Source organism: Lipotes vexillifer, unplaced genomic scaffold (genome assembly GCF_000442215.2).
Source record: "Lipotes vexillifer unplaced genomic scaffold, Lipotes_vexillifer_v1.1 scaffold680, whole genome shotgun sequence".
Taxonomy (NCBI): Eukaryota; Metazoa; Chordata; class Mammalia; order Artiodactyla; family Lipotidae; genus Lipotes; species Lipotes vexillifer.
The window spans coordinates 348427-366310 of record NW_006780838.1 but is presented as its reverse complement, the minus strand read 5'-3'; the positions used below and the strand labels follow the sequence as shown (position 1 = coordinate 366310).

The 17884-nt window shown below is 55.3% G+C and overlaps 1 protein-coding gene and 1 non-coding gene across 2 annotated transcripts in view; one reads left to right on the top strand and one right to left on the bottom strand.

Moving 5' to 3' along the window:
• Window positions 1-4749: 4749 nt before the first annotated feature.
• The window catches only part of P2RX1 (purinergic receptor P2X 1), a 15752-nt gene continuing 2617 nt past the window's right edge, over window positions 4750-17884 (bottom strand). Inside the window, exons 2-12 of the mRNA XM_007454178.1 lie at window positions 10293-10440; window positions 9920-9991; window positions 9392-9461; window positions 9054-9150; window positions 8670-8750; window positions 8259-8400; window positions 6488-6615; window positions 5961-6051; window positions 5489-5554; window positions 5148-5249; window positions 4750-5038 (exon numbers count right to left, since the gene is read on the bottom strand). Coding sequence (XP_007454240.1) covers window positions 4973-5038; window positions 5148-5249; window positions 5489-5554; window positions 5961-6051; window positions 6488-6615; window positions 8259-8400; window positions 8670-8750; window positions 9054-9150; window positions 9392-9461; window positions 9920-9991; window positions 10293-10440 — 1063 coding nt within the window. The 3' untranslated portion in view covers window positions 4750-4972. The remainder of the gene's footprint in view (window positions 5039-5147; window positions 5250-5488; window positions 5555-5960; window positions 6052-6487; window positions 6616-8258; window positions 8401-8669; window positions 8751-9053; window positions 9151-9391; window positions 9462-9919; window positions 9992-10292; window positions 10441-17884) is intronic.
• On the top strand, window positions 13693-13765 carry TRNAG-CCC (transfer RNA glycine (anticodon CCC)). The gene has a single exon. It is a non-coding gene; the product is annotated as a tRNA-Gly (tRNA).

Below are 17884 nucleotides of genomic sequence, written 5' to 3'. Positions count from 1 at the left end.
GCAGGAATGGCGAGCTGGGGCAGGACGTCTTGACCTTCGTGGTAGGCCACCTCTCCCCTGGCGAGCTCATCAACTCTTGGTTCAGTTACATTCTACACTTGTGTATCTATCCTCCGGCACCTCACCCCACCGCTTGTCCAAGACAGAGCCCCATATCACTCCCCCAAACCTGGCCTCTTATGTCCCTGTCTCAGTCTGGAGCCAGACACCTGGGAGTCATCAGAGCCTACCGCTTACCTGTTCCAACCAGTAGATCACCAAGTCCTACCCATGCTGCTTCTTAAATATCCCTGGAATCCACCCACTTTTTTCTGCTTCTCTGCCCCTCCCTTGGCTCAGGTCACTATCTTCTTGCACCTGATTTGCTACAGCAGCCTCCTCATTGGCCTCCCAGCTCCATGCAGCCTCATTGCCCTCCCGCACGGCCCCCACCCACTTGCTTTTCTCCACCTGGTGGCCAGAGTAATATTTTAGAAACACAAGTCCAACTGGTCAGCTCCTGCTTCGGAATCTTCCATGGCTCACCAGTACCCTGAGAATAGATCTAATCAGGCCCTCCATGACCTCAGTCCTAATCACCTGCCTCACTCCTTTCAGGACTTGGTTCAATGCCCCTTCTGCCAGACACACTTCCCTATGAGCTCACTGCCCAGAGTGGGTTAGCGAGTCCTCTTAGGGACTTCCTTGAAGTGAGCATCTGTTTACCTGCCAGTTCCTCCTCTGGACTGGGAGCTCCTTGAGGGCAAGGACCATGCCTGATTCATCCAGCACAAAGCCTGACACGTTGCTTAAAAGATGTTTGTCGCGGGCTTCCCTGGTGGCGCAGTGGTTGAGAGTCCGCCTGCCGATGCAGGGGACACGGGTTCTGTGCCCCGGTCTGGGAAGATCCCACATGCTGCGGAGCGGCTGCACCCGTGAGCCATGGCCGCTGAGCCTGCGCGTCCGGAGGCTGTTGGTCCGCAACGGGAGAGGCCACAACAGTGAGAGGCCCGCGAACGCAAAAAAAACAAAAACAAAAACAAAAACTGTTTGTCGAATGAATAATTAATTGTATATGGCTATTAGGGGGTTGGATGTGTGTGGTTGGAGTTCAGGAAAGAGGGCTGGGCCATTGAGACAGTTTTGGGAGTTGTCCGAAGGGACCCATAGTAGGGCCATGGGAAAGGCTGAGATAACTTCAGGGCAAATAAACAGGGGCTGAGGACAGAACACTTGCTTTTAGGGGGAAAAATTTCTGTACCAGGTAGGATCAGTTTTGACTTAGATAACAGAAATTCCATGTAAGAGCCTCAGGGAAGACAGTCCTGGGCTGGTATTGTAAGCAGATGGGGTAGGGGGTCCCCGAGGAAAAGAACCAGATGTAGCATTTTGACAGAAGAGAAGCCATTTTTGGCCTAAGCCGGTTTTTTTTTTTTGTAATCTAACCCTGGCCACAATGCTTGCCCTTGAACAGGTCTCAGTAATTAATGATCAAAAGGGAACAAAAGAATGCAGGAACAAACAGCTGTTATCAGGTGGAGAAATAACAATAGCAAAGATAGTATAGCAGTTGTAAAGACTCCCAGTTCTGTTTGAGTACTTCAGATTAGCCTGAGGGACTTTCTTAAAAGAGCTGTTTTGCAGAATTTAAACCCCCTTCAACCACCAGATCAACTAGAACCTGCGGGATGATGTTGATCTTTTCTGACGCTTCTGTCAACCTTTGCCCCAATTCTATGATGCGTACACTGCCCAAGCCTCTTCACGAATATGCATGTACCCGTAGCTTAACACTTCCACAATTTTGCCATTCGGGGGGAGACACTGCTTTGGGAAAGATCCCCAGTGTTCTCCTTACTTGCCTCAAGTAATAAGTGCCTCCTTCTCCCACTCTTTGTCTTTTGGCTCAACACCCACCAGAAGGTGAACCCAGTTTGGGGGGGGGGGTAACAGTATGTCAGCTGTGCTCCACAAAGACCTCCCAGATGTGGCTCTTTCCACTCATTACTCCAGCCACTTCTGGATTTGACTCTTGTCCTCGTGATTCAGGATGGTGGCTAGAGCTCCAACCATCACGCACACATTCCAGGCAGTGGGATGGAGACAAGGATGAAGAAGAAGGAGGCAAAGGATCTGCACCAGCTCTCTTTTAAGGAAAGTTCCCAGAAGGCATCACATGACACTTCCACATACATCCAATTAGCTATAACAGTCACATGACCAGACCCAGCTTCAAGAGGAGGCTGGGAAATGCAGCTTCCATTCTAGGCAGCCACATACCCAGCCAAGAACCTGGGGACAGCTAGCTGACTCTGCCATCGAAAGAGAGGATAGAGGCAGGGGCAGAGCACTACTGTGTGCCAGTCTCTGTGCTAGGTACTTTATGCATCTTATCTTACCCCAACCTGAGTAGAGGCTATTATTATCCCTGACTCACAGAGGAGGCTCGGAGAGTTAAGCAACTTGCCCAAGGACACACAGTGACAGAGCTGCAATCGAAAACTATCTTATCCCTACACCCCAGGCTGACTGGAAAATCTGGAGAGGGTGGGTCCTAGGAGCTGCTGGAAGGAAATCTTTCAACAAAGGAGGGCTCAGCCAACAGTGTCAGAGGCTGACAGGCTGAGCAGGATATGGGCTGAAGTGCCTGCTTGCATCTGGCAACAAGGACGCCGCTGGTAACCTTGGCAAGGGCATCTAGAAGTGGGGGTAGGGGCTGGAGGCCAACTGTAGAGGGTGGGACCCAGAGGGAAGTGTAGACTGGTCTTTCTGGAATGGTGGTGGCAGTGAACGGAGAGCAGGCAGAGCAGCAGGGAAATGTGGGCTGCGAGGAGGCAGGAGAGGAGCGGGAGAGAGGAGAGGTGGCCTCCAGGCTGGGTGAGGCGTGATTTCCAGGGAGGAATCCTCTGCTCACTCGGGAGGGAAGGGGACTGGAGGTGCACAAGCAGGTAGATCTGGAGAAGGAAGGGAGGTAAGAAGAGGGAGTGCCTGTCTTGTAAAATCCGGGGGATGGTTCTTGGCTGGGGAAGAGGGCAGGAGGCCGAGGGCCTGAGGGAGAGGGGAGGGGCTAGCCTGTGATGTTCAATATGGTAGCCACTAGCCACACGTGGCGAGTTAAATTCAAATGAATAAAATAAAAAATTCAGTTCCTTGGTTGCATGAGCCACATTTTAAATACTTAACGTCCACAATGTGAATACTACATTGGACAGCACAGATAGAGAATGTTCCATCACTGGTGTTGGACAACACTGGTCTAGACAGAGCATGGTGATGGGGGTGCCCAGAGACCCTGCTTGGCCAGAGGGTCATGCCCACAGCAGGGTCCCTGGAGGATCCTTCCACACTGTCTCCAGTCAAGACCTTCCTCCCCTCTTTGGGATTCCATCTGATCTCCCTCCTGGGACAGCCAGCCCCTTCCTCACCCCTGCTTTCATGAGGCCAGTCCTGGGGGTGTCTGCTTGTCCCAGTGCCGGGCCTTTCAAAGCCAGGGGAGGGGGGTGTGGAGGGTTGGGAAGATCCCCAGTGACTGGGGCCGTGCCAGGACAGCAGCCCCTGAATAGAGGTGAGCTGATGCCCAGCACTGCCTCTGCGTAAGGGTCAGCTCACCATCTCCCACGGAGAGACCCAGAAGGATCTCAAAGATCGCTCAGCTTAGCCCCGTGTTTCACAGCTGCGGACACTGGGTTTCAGAGAGGGCTGGGAAGAAACGGCAGAAGGCAGAGGTTTGAACTCATTCACCAAATCCTCTTATTATACTCCAGCCCTTGATTTCCCAGACCCTGTGTTCAGACAGAGCCGGGCAGGCCTCGGGAGCTGGGGCTGGCTCACAGGCAGAGAGCCCAGGATTCGGCTGAGGCTCCCACCCTGACCAGAGGTAGCTGAGTAAGGATTCATCACTAGAAGGGGCTGTCCTGGCCTGACACACTTGAGGAGAAGCACATCCCCACAGAGGCGGGGTGGCATGGACCACGAGTCTGTGCCTGGGGGTGTAGGTGTGTTCAGATGGATGTGTTTGCAGGGCCCAAGCTGTTCAAACACACAGTGTGGATGGGACGGGGGCTGTGCGTGCCGGTGAGTGTGCACGTGGGGGAGGAGTGCATGAGACACCGTGTGGCTTGTGAGCGCACCACACACCTGCTCAAGGCCCGCACCCGCCAGGGGACGCCGGCCCCAGCTAAGTCTGATACCTGTTCAGGAGCGGTTCTAAAATGTAGGTCCTGAAAATGACCTGAAGAGTTTGCTATGCTTGCAGATCATGTGACCAGACGTGGAGTTTCTGGTTCAGGAGGTCTGGGGTGCACCCAGTTGCTGGCACTGCTTTTCTTTTTTTTTTTTCCTTTGGCCTCGCAGGCTTGTGGGATCCTAGTTCCCTGACCAGGGATCGAACCCAGGCCCCTCGGCAATGAAAGCGCAGAGTCCTAAACACTGGACTGCCAGGGAATTCCCAGGTGCCAGCACTGTTGATAAGCATCCCAGGGAAACCTGGGGTCAGTAAGAAACAGGGTTCAAGCAGAGCTGTCCAACAGAACTTTCTGCGATGCTGGAAACGTTCCACGTGGTTCAATAGGGCAACCGCAGCCATATGTGTGTATCCAGCAGTTGTAATATGGCTATTTGAGGAACTGAAGTTTTAATTTTATTCAATCTTAATTAATTTAAATAGTCACCGATGGCTAGTGGCTGCCATATGGGAGAGCAGAGGTCTGGAGACATGAGGGAGTAGGATGGATGGGCAAGGGCCCAGAGGGAGAGGCATAAAACCCGGGGCCAGGAGTGGCTGAGGCTGGGGTGAGGCTCCCTTGGGGGCTGCAGAGTTGGAGCCAGAGCCCAGAATTGTGCAGGTCTCTCCCGGAGTCCACCCTGAGCTTCCGGCAACCTGGTGTCTGCCTGGCTGACAGGGTGGGAGCGCTCCTGGGGAGACCCCTCCGCCCTGGCTGAGACCCCACCAGGCTCCCCGCCTGCTGTGTCCAGTGGGGGGCGGGGGCAGAGGTCAGGATGTCTTCACGTTCTCCTGCAGAACCAGGGTGGAGCTGGTGGCCGCAGGGTCGTGCGCCCCCTGTGTAAACATTGGGGGGATGCAAGTCATCCGGGGGGAAGCAGCTGGCTCCCTGGCACAGACACACAGGCCCGGGGCCTCTGCAGGGCTGGCTCCGGGCTTCTCTTACCGGCCCTGGCCCCACGTCCTCCGCGTACTTGAACTTCTTTTGCTTGTAGTAGTGCCTCCTGGGCAGGATATGGAGCAGCAGCAGGTCGCAGAGAACCGTGGCCTGAGGGGCGGCGCACGGGAACCTGGGGGCGGGGACAGGACCCTCCACTCCCCACCTCTGTCCTGCCCCAGCTCTGGACCCCCGTTTCCTCAGACATACTGTGTGCGGGTCTAGGGAGGCGGGGTGGGCTCAGTAGTAGGGAACAATTTCGGTCAGGTCTGGGGTGGGAGACTTGTTGCTGAGGTGTGGAAGGGGAGGGCCTGACCCCGGCGCAGTGACCCCATGACCTCAGCACTTACCACCCCAAAGATGCCAATCCCAGAGCCAATGGTGGTCATGGTGGGGATGATGTCAAACTTGCCAGCCTGGTGGCAGGGCCCCGGGGAAAGAAGGGTTAACAGTCAGAAGGGTCTGGTGGAGGCCTTGCTCAGGGGCGCTGAGACCAGGCGGGGGCAAGGGGCCTTCCCCACCCTCCACTGGCAGCTGGTCCCACAGCCTGCTGCCCACGGCTCTGGCTCTGCATGGAGACCCAGCTGCTGGTCGGGAGCCCTGGGTTTTGACCTTGGCTCTGCCCTCCCTGGACACAGGGAGACAGTGAGGGAGGTGTGGTCACAGGCTGGAAAGCCCTGCCCTCAACAGCACCTGGGTCCCTCTGTTATCAGATACAGAAATGCTGAATGAGGCCCATCCAACTTCCTGTTGCCTCTAACCACAGACACCCAACAAGCACCGGCAGGAGCCAAGAGTGTGTCTACACACACTACCCCTCACCTTGCCGTCCACAAGGATGTCAAAGCGAATCCCAAACACCTTGAAGAGGTGCCGGTAGTTGGTCCCATTCTCCACGAAGTGCCTGGCAAACCTTGGGGAAGGGGAGAGGTTGCCGGAGAGGGTGGGTGATGGAGAACTGTCTTGGGTCCAGAGTTTCCAGAGCATCAGGGATACAGGAGCCCTTAGAGGTCCATGAGGACAGCCCCGTGCCCCCCCCAACATTATACAGAGGGGGAATCGCAGGCCTCATTCCAGGAATGCTGTATTCAACCGCTGCCCTAACTCCTGATGTCGGCAATTTCCCCAGCCAGTCCTGGCCAGGTGGGCCTCAAGGGAACCGAGAGCCAGGGGCAGGGCTCAGGCCTCTGGGCTCGTGCTCCCTGCTTGGCCAATTCCGGGAGAATGGGAGTTTCCTAGGATCCGCTGCTCCCCTCCCAGGGACACTTGCTTGGCCTTAAGGGGTCCTGGGAGTAGAAAAGCCCGCAGGACGCCAAGGAAGGATGCACTGGTGGGGGCCCGGCAGGCACCTGAAGTTGAAGCCTTGAGACAGGTTTTTCTCTTCATACAGCCCGTGGAACTCATAGACGGGTTTGCAGTGTCGCACATGCCAGTCCAGGTCACAGTGCCAGTCGATGGTGATGCCTACCACCCCGCCCTACCAGGGACACAGGCCCTCAAGATCAGGGGTTTAGGATCAAGAACTCCTGCCTTACAGCTGGTGCAGCGGTTTTCTGTTTGTTTGAGAAGAGACACTGAGAAGCTGCTTCAGGGTTGAGGTCCCGTCACCCTCTCTGGTCCCGCCTCCCACCCATCACATTCCAGCTTTCTGACAGTTTCTGACACCAGGTTCTTCCTACCTCAGGGCCTTTGCACATGCAGTCACTCTCCCCCCGCCCGCCACCATTCCCCACAAGGCTGGTTCTTTCTCATCCTTTGGTCACTTCGCCTGGGAAGCCTTCCCTGACCACCACCCCCAGTCTAAAATATGCCCTTGTGATTCCCTCTGTGTTTTCTCCTAGAATACGTGGCACTTTGTAACCACACATTTATTTAGTGTGATTATTAACACATCTCTTCCAAGACTGTAAACTCCACAAGGGTGGAGCTGTCTGTCTTATTTGCACTGATTCCTGAGTCACAGCGCAGGAGGCAAGTAAATAGCTGTTGAATTAAAAAGAGGGAGTCTGTAAAGACATGGGCTGGGAAGAGAAAACCTGAGAAAGTGAAGCTCCTCTGGGCGAGGCAAGGATCAGGGACAGGTGGGCTGAGCAAGAGGAGAGTTGGGTGTGGGGCTGGGCAGCTAGGCGGGAGGCTAGATGCCTACAGACAATGGTGACGGGTGAGAAGTTCCTACTGGGGGTGGCAGGGAGACTTTTAGGAACAGGGGAAACTAACATTCAGCTTTCTGGTCCTGTGGGTTGCTACCGTGTAAACCCCCTCCAGGGGTTGGCAAACTGAGGCCTCAGGGCCGAATCTGTTTACACATTGCCTGTGGCCGCCTTTACCCTATAGCAGCTGACCTGGGTGGCTAGAACAGAGACCATGTGACCTGTGGCCCATACTTATTCTCTGGCCCTTTAAAGAAAAAGTTTGCTGACCCGTGTTCTCCATAAAGTCACCGTGGGTGAGTTGTTTTGGTGTGTGATGTCACAGAGAGGGGCCGATTTCCATCCCTGGATCCCACAGGAGCGGATGATAAGGATCACGAGGGAGCATGTACCTAGCATGCCTTGGGCCAGGCCACCCTGAAGTGCTGTCCCGTGCCCTCAAGGCAATCCCGAGAGACTTGCACTATTATTGCTCCCACTTTACAGGTGCAAAAGCGCAGACTCACTGAAGGTAAGAGACTTGTCTGAGCCAGGATCTGAACCCAGTCAGACAGGTCTGTGCTCCTTATAAGGTACCGTTTCTCTGGGAATCCCACGTGACTGTGTGCATCTCAGCCTCCAGAATCCCCAGGAAACCTGGGCAGGCAGAGGATTTCTCAGGGCCATGGGCCATGGGATTTAAGCTGCTTGTATCTAATATTTAAAAAACACTGGGCCCTCGGAAGACACCCAAGTGACATCTGCCTATGGCCATTCATTCTGGGCACCTCCTCTGTGCTAGGTCCATGCCAGGCCCTGCTGAGGACACAGGCCTGAACCACAGGGGCCCCCAGTATTAGGGGATAGATCTATATATATGCTCGGCCCATGCTAGGGACTGGGTGCGGTGCGGGGGTTAACTGGGCCTGAAAAGTCTTTTTTGGCCTGATGATCTGGGGGCCCAGCCCTCCCCACTCGGCTGGCACAATACCTTCTCGGCCAGGGTGCTAAAATTCTGGCCTGACTCTTGTACCATATAGCCGAGCTTGAAAACTGGGCACAGTGGGTGCAAGGTCTTGTGATAGAGGCAGGTCTTCATGTAGGCGGCATCCACCTCCTCCACCAGGTTGCGCCTACAGGGGCAGACGGCATTGGTGGTGGCAGCATGCCAGCTGGGAGGGCACCCACCATGCCCGGGAGCTCTGGGGACCACTCCCGGGCCCTAGAGATGCCCCTTCCCTAGCCCTTGGAGACTGAAGGCGGCCCACCCCAGGGGCCCAGCCCAAGCTTCTGCCTCCAGAAGGAAATCAGCATGAGTGCAGGGTGACAGAGGTGACAGGTTAAGACCGGCTGGAGCAGCCTCCGAGAGCCGCCTGCATTTCTGCCCGCTTTTCCCACAAACCTGGTGACCTTGAAGCGTGGAAAGCTGATGCTGTTCTTGATGAAGAGAGTGAAGTTCTCGGCCTCTCGGAGAAGGGCAGGGCTGGAGGAGACGGCACTCACTCACTGCCCCCTCCCCAGGAGTCCTTCGTGTGCCTACCAGAGCTGGGCTTGGTGTGTGGGGCTGTGAGAGCCTATGGGATCTTCCTGAGTCATTGGAGGGGTGGGCATGCTGTAATGTGGACTCTCAGGCCCCTTGAGCAGAGGCTGGGGCATCTTTGGCCTGAGCTGCACAGATGGGGTGAGGGTGGGGTTGGAAGAAGTGGGGACAGAGCACAGATCCAGATGCTCCTCTAGTCTGGGCTGGGGTCCCTGCTCCCACCTCCCTGGAAGGACAGGGCATTACCATGGGATGTTGTCATCCACCTCCACGGGGCACCAGCCAAAGATCTCACACGTATGCACGATGTCGTTGAAGGCCACACACTTGCCTGTGCGGATGCCTGGAGCAAGGGTGGAACCCCTGGGTGCCCACCCCAAGCTGGGGGTGCAGAGGAGAACCCCCAGGCCCCACTCCTAGGAGCCCCCATTGATGGGGCGCCCAAGAGCAGAAGTCTGGCTGGTTCTGGGACAGGGGAGGCCAAGGTCAAGGTGGCGGGAGGAGAGAGAGCAGGAGGGGCATCCTGGTGGAGGAAGCCTGGAGCTGACAGGCTGTGGAGGGGGACAGGACGAGGCCGACCTTACCTTGGGCCTTCCTTTCTGCCTTTCCCGGGGTGCAGCCACTATTATTCGTGCACGTGCCCCCTTCCGGGTTCTGGGGAAGGGGAGAGCTGCTGGCCCCAGGTCCCCTGGGTAGGATCCTAAGAAGATACCCCCGCCCCCTGCATGGCCCTAGGGTGTGGGGCAGAGTCTCAGACCCCTTTGGAGTGACCCTTAATCACAGCCTCCTTCCCCCAGTCCCCTCCCAGGACCCTCTGGGCTCACGCCCAGCTGCCCTAGTGCTGATGTCAGCCAGCAGGGGTAGGGGAGGCTGGGGCTTGGGAGTTGGGCAGGCACTGAGGCTCAGCATCCTGCTTGGCACACAGCTGGGAGGGAAGCCTCAGCAACTGCCAGTGGTGGGCCATTACTGTGTGTGAACTTATGCCTGAGATTCCACCACTGTGGTGCCGCAGGAAGCCTATCTGGCTTCCCCTCCAATGCCCAAGGGGACCTCCTCTTCTATGTTATTTTTCCCTGTGGGTCCAAGAAGCGGGGATGGGCACCAGTCCTCACCTCTGCACAGTGGCCTTGGGCCTGCCGGGGGGTGGCGATAAAATTGGTCATGACCACAAAGGAGCTGTCTCCCTGGAAGTGAGAGACAGGGGGAGGGGAGGGCAGGGCTCTGAGCTGGGAGAAGAGCCCCAAGAACCCAAGCACTGCCCTAGCAAAGCCCCCAGAACCCACATGACACCCAGCAGCCTCCAGAACCCACGACATCAGACTGGGGTGATGTTATGAGGCTGCTTCCGCCCCTCATTCACAGGGAATCTGAGGCTCAGAGAGAGAGAGGAGCTAGGTTGGTCCCACAGGGAGGTGGGACAGAGCCTAAACCAGCTCTGAGCCAGCAAGCCCTGTGGGTGGAAGGTGCACCCCCGAGTCTGCTCACCTGGGCTGGGAAGACGTAGTCAGCCACATCCCAGACCTGGGGGCCCAGGCTTGGGATCTTCGTCACAGCCAGACCCTTGAGTTTCACAGACAGGCTGCTGATGAGGCCACTCGAGGTCTGGTAGCCCTTCTCATAGACAAACACCCACCTGCAGGGGGATTAGGGGGGGCAGAGGGGCCAGAGTTGGCCGGAGCCATTCAAGGATGGCATGAGGCTGTGGGCCACCGCCCTTTCCGGCACCAGCTGGACGTGTCAAGTCCTTTCCCTTCCCCTCCCCGGACGCGTCTCTGAGCCACTCTCCGTTCCTAAAGCTACATCTTGGACTGGACGCTGGAAATCCTCACCTGCTCCCCCTGCTGGCCTGTGCCTGGAGTTCTACCATTCTTTTCACTATGAAAATACTCTTACTGGTTGGCCAGGGAGCAGAGCCCCTGAAGGTCTCTTTCAGAGCCTTTTCCAAGAGTAGCATTTGTTGGAGGCCAAGCTGCTTGGACTCCAATCTTCATCCCTATCTCCTTCTCTCCTGAGCTCTCCCCGCTGAGAAACAGCAGAGTACGATGGTGACCGAGAGCCTGGCCTTTGGTGCCCAAGAGTCTGGGCTTGAATCTCACAGGCTGTATGATCTGGGGTAAACTAGTCTCTGTTCAGGGCAAATCCCTCTCTGTTTCAGTTTCCTTGTAAAACGTAAACAATAATAGTACCAATACTACTTATGTTGTGAGTTAATGCCTGTGAAAGCACTTGGAATGGAAACTGGCATGGGCTAAGCACTGTATAGACATTAGCTACTATTATCTCAGCCATGCTGGGAGCTCTTGGGGAGGGGGACTGGCTGGAAGGGAAACCAGAGGGGCAAGGCGCCCTTTGAAGGGCTCACAGCATCTGGCCCCAGATGAGGCCCTTGTGGGTGTGGGGCAGGCTGGAGGTCTCCCAGCTTTCTCAGGAAATTCTGGCCTTCCCCTCCCAGCATCAAGAACCCCTGTTCCTCCGGGTTCTCCACTTTCAATCTGGGAGGTTTAGTGGGGTCAACCTCCCTCCTAGCCCCACAGTGGGAGGCGCATGACCAGGGTTTGCCAATCAATGTTCCATTGCCCTAGCAACAGCAATGGGTCTAAGGATGGGCACACAACCCTGAGGAGTTTCAGCAACGCAGCCAGAATTTTTCTGGGAATTACTGGGAAAGAGACATCCTCTCTGTTGGATGGCTAAGCAAGGTATGGTTAGTCATCTGTGTTACCTCACAGAGAGAGCAGGCCTGAGATTGCAGCCAGCTTACAGAAAAGCCAGGCCAGTAGATGGAGAGGGGCAGACTCCTGACAATGTTGCTTGAGCACCTGGATCCTGCCACACCTGAAGCATGTTGAAAAGTCACTTCTGGACTTTTCAGTTATACAAGTTAATAAATTCTTTTCCTTTATTTAAGCCAATTTGGGTTTGGTTTCCATTGCTTACAAGTGAGAGCTCTGGATAACACTTCTCTCCAGGGTGTGGTCCCCTTCCTTCAGGAAAGAATCTTGGCGATTCATTGTAATTCTGTGTGTGTGGGGTGTGTGTGTGTGTGTGTGTGTGTGTGTGTGTGTGTGTGTGTGTGTCTGTGTGTGTCTCTGTGTGTGTGTGTGTGTGTGTCCATGGTATCCATCAGAGTGTGTAGCTGTGTATCTCCAGGGCAAATCTGTGAGCACACTTGTGGCTGTGGCTGACTGTGGGGAGGTGTGTTTCTGCCCCTGTCACCCCTCACCCTACCTTTAGCACCCCCATCCAAAGCAGAGCTCAGAGCCCTTCTTCTGTCCCCCAGAGCTCAGGACCCATGACAGAGTTCTCCAGGCCTCCTATTCCCAGTCACCACTAGCTCTCTGGGGGCTGTCTCCCTGCTCCAGGCTCCAGGAAGGCAGCCCACCAATGTCCTCCTCTCCCCTCCTATAGTCTACTCCTCCCCTTCTCCAAGCCCCCTCGCCCCCCAAAGCCTGGCGCTGGAGCCCAGACAACCCCTCCCAAGCTTAAGCATGGTCACTGCTGCCCCCTGCAGGCCTCAGGTGGCAACAGGTGAGGCATGGCAAAGGCTCCCATCCTCAGTATCCTGAGCCTGCCTGCTTGCCTCCAGCCCCATCAGGGAGGGTGGGGCATCACCTATTCCCCCAGTCTCCTTAGGTTCCTTCCTCCAGGAAGGCCTCTGGCTCCATGCCCAAGTGTGAAGTTGCTACTGAGGGGGATGATGGGGAGCTGCTCCACATTCTGAACACCCTGCAGGAGAGAGAGGTCACCGGCCTGCCTCCTGGGCACCCCCATCCCTGACATCCTAGTAGCAACATTTCTCCCTTTGCTCAAAACCAACTCCTCACCGTATAGATAGGAAAACTGAGGCCTGAGGGAGTGCCCCTCCCGAGTCAGAGGCAGACCCAGGCTCGAGGCTCCCCAGCCCAGGACCCTGGCCCCTCCACTGGTATCAATGTGTCTGCCAGGAGCCACACGGAGGCTGTGCCCTGGGGCTGATGTAGCCATTCCAGGCTGTGCCCGTTCCCAGGGGCTGTCAGTCCTGTGGCCCAAATCTGACACCAATCACCTCGGTTCTGATAATACCAGAATGACCATGGCGCCAGGCCTGTCCCTTCAAAGCCATGCTCTCCTTGACCCGGTCTTGTGGTCGACACCCCAGGAAGGCCACCGAGGGGGCCTGATGCCAACGACACTGGCATCTTCAGAAGCCCCTCCCCTTGCAGAAATTCTCTTTTCCATTCTGTCCTCCTCGTCCTCAGTAGTCTCTCTTCTCCAACAGCCCCTTGCGGAAGAGGCCACATGGTGGAGTGGCTGAGAGTGTGGCCTCTGGAGTCGCAGAGGCCGAGGTTCACACACCAGCACCACCACTCACCAGCTGTGTGGCTTCAGGCTAAAGACTAAACCTCTCTGAGCACTAGATGTCTCAGTAAAAGGAGGTGAAGGCACCTACCTCAAAGATGCTGATCGTTCCACAGATATTTACAAGCAAGGCCCTACCCCTCACTGAGCCGTGGGCTGGGCTCTAGGAAGAAAAAGAGTCTAGGTGATTGTGCGGAGGATGTTCCCATGAGTTCTTTTTAAGGAAATTAACACAGTGCTTGGCATGCAGCAAGCACATAATAAAATAATCCTATTTATTTACGGTCTCTGGTCCTCCTTCACCAGTTCCTCCTTAAATGTCGATCTGCTCCCATACTCTGGCTTCCATTCTCAGCCCAGGCGGAGCCTTGTGCGTGCTGTTGCAGGCACACTTGGTCCCCGATTTTTTATCTCCACTTCTGCACTCTCCTCTGAGATCCAGTTCCACACATTCAGTCATTCAACAGATATTTATTTATCGGACCCCCATTATGTGCCAAGGAAAAACGAACCAAAATTCTGCACTCAAAGAACTTATATAGGGGCTTCCCTAGTGGTCCAGTGGTTAAGACTCCGCACTCCCAATGCAGGGGGCCCAGGTTCGATCCCTGGTCAGGGAACTAGATCCCACATGCCAGCGAAGATCCTGCATATGCCACAGCTAAGACCCGGCGCAGCCAAATAAATAAACATTAAAAAAAAAAAAAAAAAAGAACTTATGTAAATGTTGAATCTCCAACTGTTTGGTGACACAGATTCCTCCCCCCTGCCCTGCCTACCCTCCCACCCCGCTCCCAGACATCTCATAGGTACCCTCCAACTTAACTTGACCCCTTGGAAAACAGTCTGGAAGTTCCTCAGAAAGTTAAACATGGACTTACCATTTGACCCAGCAACTCCACTCCTAGAACCGAATACCCAAGAGAACCGAAAACATATCCACACAGAAACTTATACACAAATGTTCACAACATTATTCACAAGCAAAAAGTGGAAACAGCCCAAATGCCCAGCTAAGTGTGGAATTTCCATACAATGGAATATAATTCAACCATTAAAAGGACTGAAGAACTGAAACATGTTACAACCAACATGGATGAACCTTGCAAACATGGTGCTAAGTGAAAGAAGCCAGACACAAAAAGGCCACATATTGTATGATTTTATCTTTATGAAATGTCCAGAATAGGCAGAGTAAGGGGTAGGGAGGCGCAACGGGGAGTGGCTGCTAAGGGGTATGAGATTCCTTTTGGAATAGTGCAAATTCTGGAATTAGATAGTGGTGATGGTTGCACAACTTTGTGATTATACTAAAAACCACCAACGTGTGTACTTTAAAAGGATGAATGTTATGACTTGTGAAATCTATCTCAAAACAAAAATTCAACCGGACCAAACTGAATGCCTCATCTTCCCACAGAACTTGCTTCTCTGGCGCCCTCGTCCTGAAGGACGGCACCATACTTACCCCAACCCCCAGGCTCACAGCCTGGACATGGCACCCTCCCTCTCATGCCCCCATTCTTTGCATCCCTCCATCCTTCCCCTCTCCCCTTGGCTTTCATCAAAGAACCCAGAGGGCTTCTTGTGGGGAGGCCGAGACACAAGAGGAGCTGGGGCAGATGCCGGAGCAGCTCTGGCGTGCGGCAGGGAGGACAGGTCGTGTGGCTGGTGACACAGGGTGTAGCCTTGGACCACGTGCTATTGGGCAGAGCATCCTTGGAGAGAGGCAAGACCAGGCTCCGGGCCCAGGAGGGACTGAGTTCAGAGCTGGGGCCCACACCGGGGCTCAGAGGTTAATCAACATGCAGTCTGCAGACAAGTCAGGCTGATGATTTATGTCTTTAAGTGTTTTGACTGAATCACCAACCTCTAAAAACCAAGAGATGTTCCTTTCACCCATAATTTCCAATTTCCCACTGCTCTTGAGAAGTCAGGAACTCTGGCCATGCTGGGCACATGTCCTGATGCAGCAACGGTGGGCAGAAGCTGAGCTGTGGCCACCCCCAGTGTGGGGCCCGCTGGGACGATGACCTGTCTTCCAGGCTCTCTGCTTCTGCCTTGGCCTCACCCTCACCTCTTATCACTGCTGCCTCTTCACAGCTGTCCTGCCCCTGGCCTCCACCCCCTACCCCAGCACCTGCCTGCCCTGGGCCTTCCCCTGTTAGACACCCTTCCATGGCTCCCCACCACCTGCAGGAGAAAGCCCACATCCCTCAACTCAGCATTGAGAGGCCTGAGCCAGTGGCCCTGCTCACTCCTCCACTTCCTCTCCCCGTCTCTATTCGTGCTCCCTCAGCCTAGCCCTAGTGACTCTTTGGGTGTTCCTTCCCTGCCCCAGGACCTTTGATCACACTCTGCTTTCCAGCAGAAGTGCCTGGAGCGAGGTGGGTACCCAACCAGGCTCCACCAGTCAGGACATTCCCTTTCCTTGGCCACAAGAACTGGTTCTGGGATGGGCACATGACCCAACCACAGCCAATAAGAGCTGGACCTGGGACTTTTGCTGGAACTCTGGAGGAGGAGACGTTTTTGTGCCCCAGGGCTGCTGGTGGCCATTTTTCCACTCTGAGGGCAGAGAGCCTGCCTGAGAATGAGGCCTCCACAGAGGAAAGCAGAGCCGAGAAGATCCTGGCTAGCTTCCTTGGAGAACCCAATGGGACCAACCTGAATTCCTCATCTCCCCATAGAACATGCTCCTGCACCCTCATCAGGGAGGATCCAGCCAGGCCTGAAGCCCACACTGATTTTTCAGTTACACAAACCAGTTAATACCCTCATCCTCCCTTTTAAACCCATTTTGATTGGGTTTCTGTCCCTAGGAACCAAGAAGTTCCAGCTAATTCATCCTCAGCTTCTCTCTCTCCCCCTGCCCACCCTGTACCCCACCTCTGTCCCAGGGAACCTGACACAGGCCTAGGCACAGAGAAGATGTGTGGAAGTGTCCCTGGATGTGTCTCTCCCAGCAATAATTTGTATCTCTCCTTATCTCTGATTGGTGCACTCCAAGATCAGAGGCATGTGATTTCATGAGCTCTGTGTAGGGGCGCACAGGAGGCCTGAGGGAAAGCCAAGAGCAGGACTGCCTGGATTAGAGCCTCCAGGCCTTTGCTCGAGGCTGGTTCCACCACTGTGCCACCTCCTCCAGGAAGTCTTCCCAGGCTCCCCTCCCCAAGCAGCATTCATAAATCCCCTTGAGACCCTCCTGTGTGTGCAGCCAGAGGCCCCCAGACAGGGATATATCCCAACACACCTCTTGTATGGGCCTGCGAGGTCATGGATGACAGCCCACTGCCTGCACACCTCCAGTTACAGAGAGCTCATCACCTCCCAGGAGACAGCTCTAACGGCAAATTAAACCATCCCAATTTGAGAGAAAAAGAGTGACGTCTTAGCTCAGGCCACCAGGGCCTCAGGTCCTCTCCCTCCACTTGCCCTCGACTTCCCGGAGGATTGTGACTGACAGAGAAAACAGCCTCAGTTTCCCTCCTCGGAGTCTGTTCGAGTTCTCAGCATCTCAGCCTCTCTGCCTCTGTCTCAGTAATTCCCTCTCCATATCTGAGCCTCAGGGCCTCTTTCTTCACCTGAGTGTTGTGTTCCAATGTCTGTCCCTCTGTCCAGTTCTGTCTCTGCCCACCCCCCATCTGGACTATCTCTCGGTCTCTGGGGTTGGGGTGTCTGGCTCTTCTATGCTCCCCTCTGTGCCCCTGCAATGCCCACAGGACCAGAGAGTCTGACAGACAGGGCCCTTGGGAAGGGGGGGGTGTAATTAAAGAAAGGCCATCCCTCCTCAGGAAAGGGCAAATTATTGAGCCTGCAGACAATGTCTTTGGAGGGGGTCCCCTAACCCCTGCTCCGTGGAACAGCTGGGAAACTGAGGTCTGAAATTGTAAGACCAAGTGCAGGCTGGGTTTGGTCAGCAGTTGCGGGCGTCTAGCTGAGCGGTCAGTGCAGCAGTGGGCAGTGGCCAGACGAGGGCACCAGAGACAGCAGGAGTGGCAGCCCCAGCTGGAGTCTGGGGGTTGGTGGGTGTTTCCAGGGACTCTGCCTGCCTCCCTCTGCTCTGTGACTGGGGCAGGTCAGTGCCCCTCTCTGAGCATGTTTCCTTTCCAGGATATCAAGACCAACTTTGGAGTCACACAGCTGGATTCAAACCCTGGTTCAGCCTTTTTCTAGCTGTGAGAACCAGGCTAAATCATTCAGTGTCTCTGAGTCTCACCAACACTGAGGAGGCCATGTCCATTTGGAAACTGAGCGCACTGTCTTGGGAGAGAGGAAGGGAGGGAGGCAGGTAGTGAGGTCCCCGTCACTGGAGGCATGTGTTCAGGATTGGATGGTGGCCTGGGGCATCTGCTGCAGCTGGGGGTGGGGTGGGAGGACTGTGCCTTTCCCTCTGACAGTCTTGTCACCAACACACAAAAGGAGGTCTGGCCGTGCTGACCCGAAAGCAGAAATGGGGAACCATGGGGGCCACGGTGAGGACAACGTTCTCCCAGCTTCTTGGTGGGAGCGATGCGCTGGGCCTGTGGGCAAGCTTTCTCCCCGCTGGAGGGTCAGGAGTGTGGCTAATGGTGGAAACACATCGGGGCCCCATTAGAAGGGTTCTCAGAGCCCTTGTGAGGAGGGGAAGAGAAGGCAGAGTCAAGGCTGGGGATCAGGAGGCCCCAGTTCTAACTGGGCCTGGACGCTGACTTGCTGTGTGACCTGGAAACCCCACTGCTCCCCTCTGGGTCTCTTTC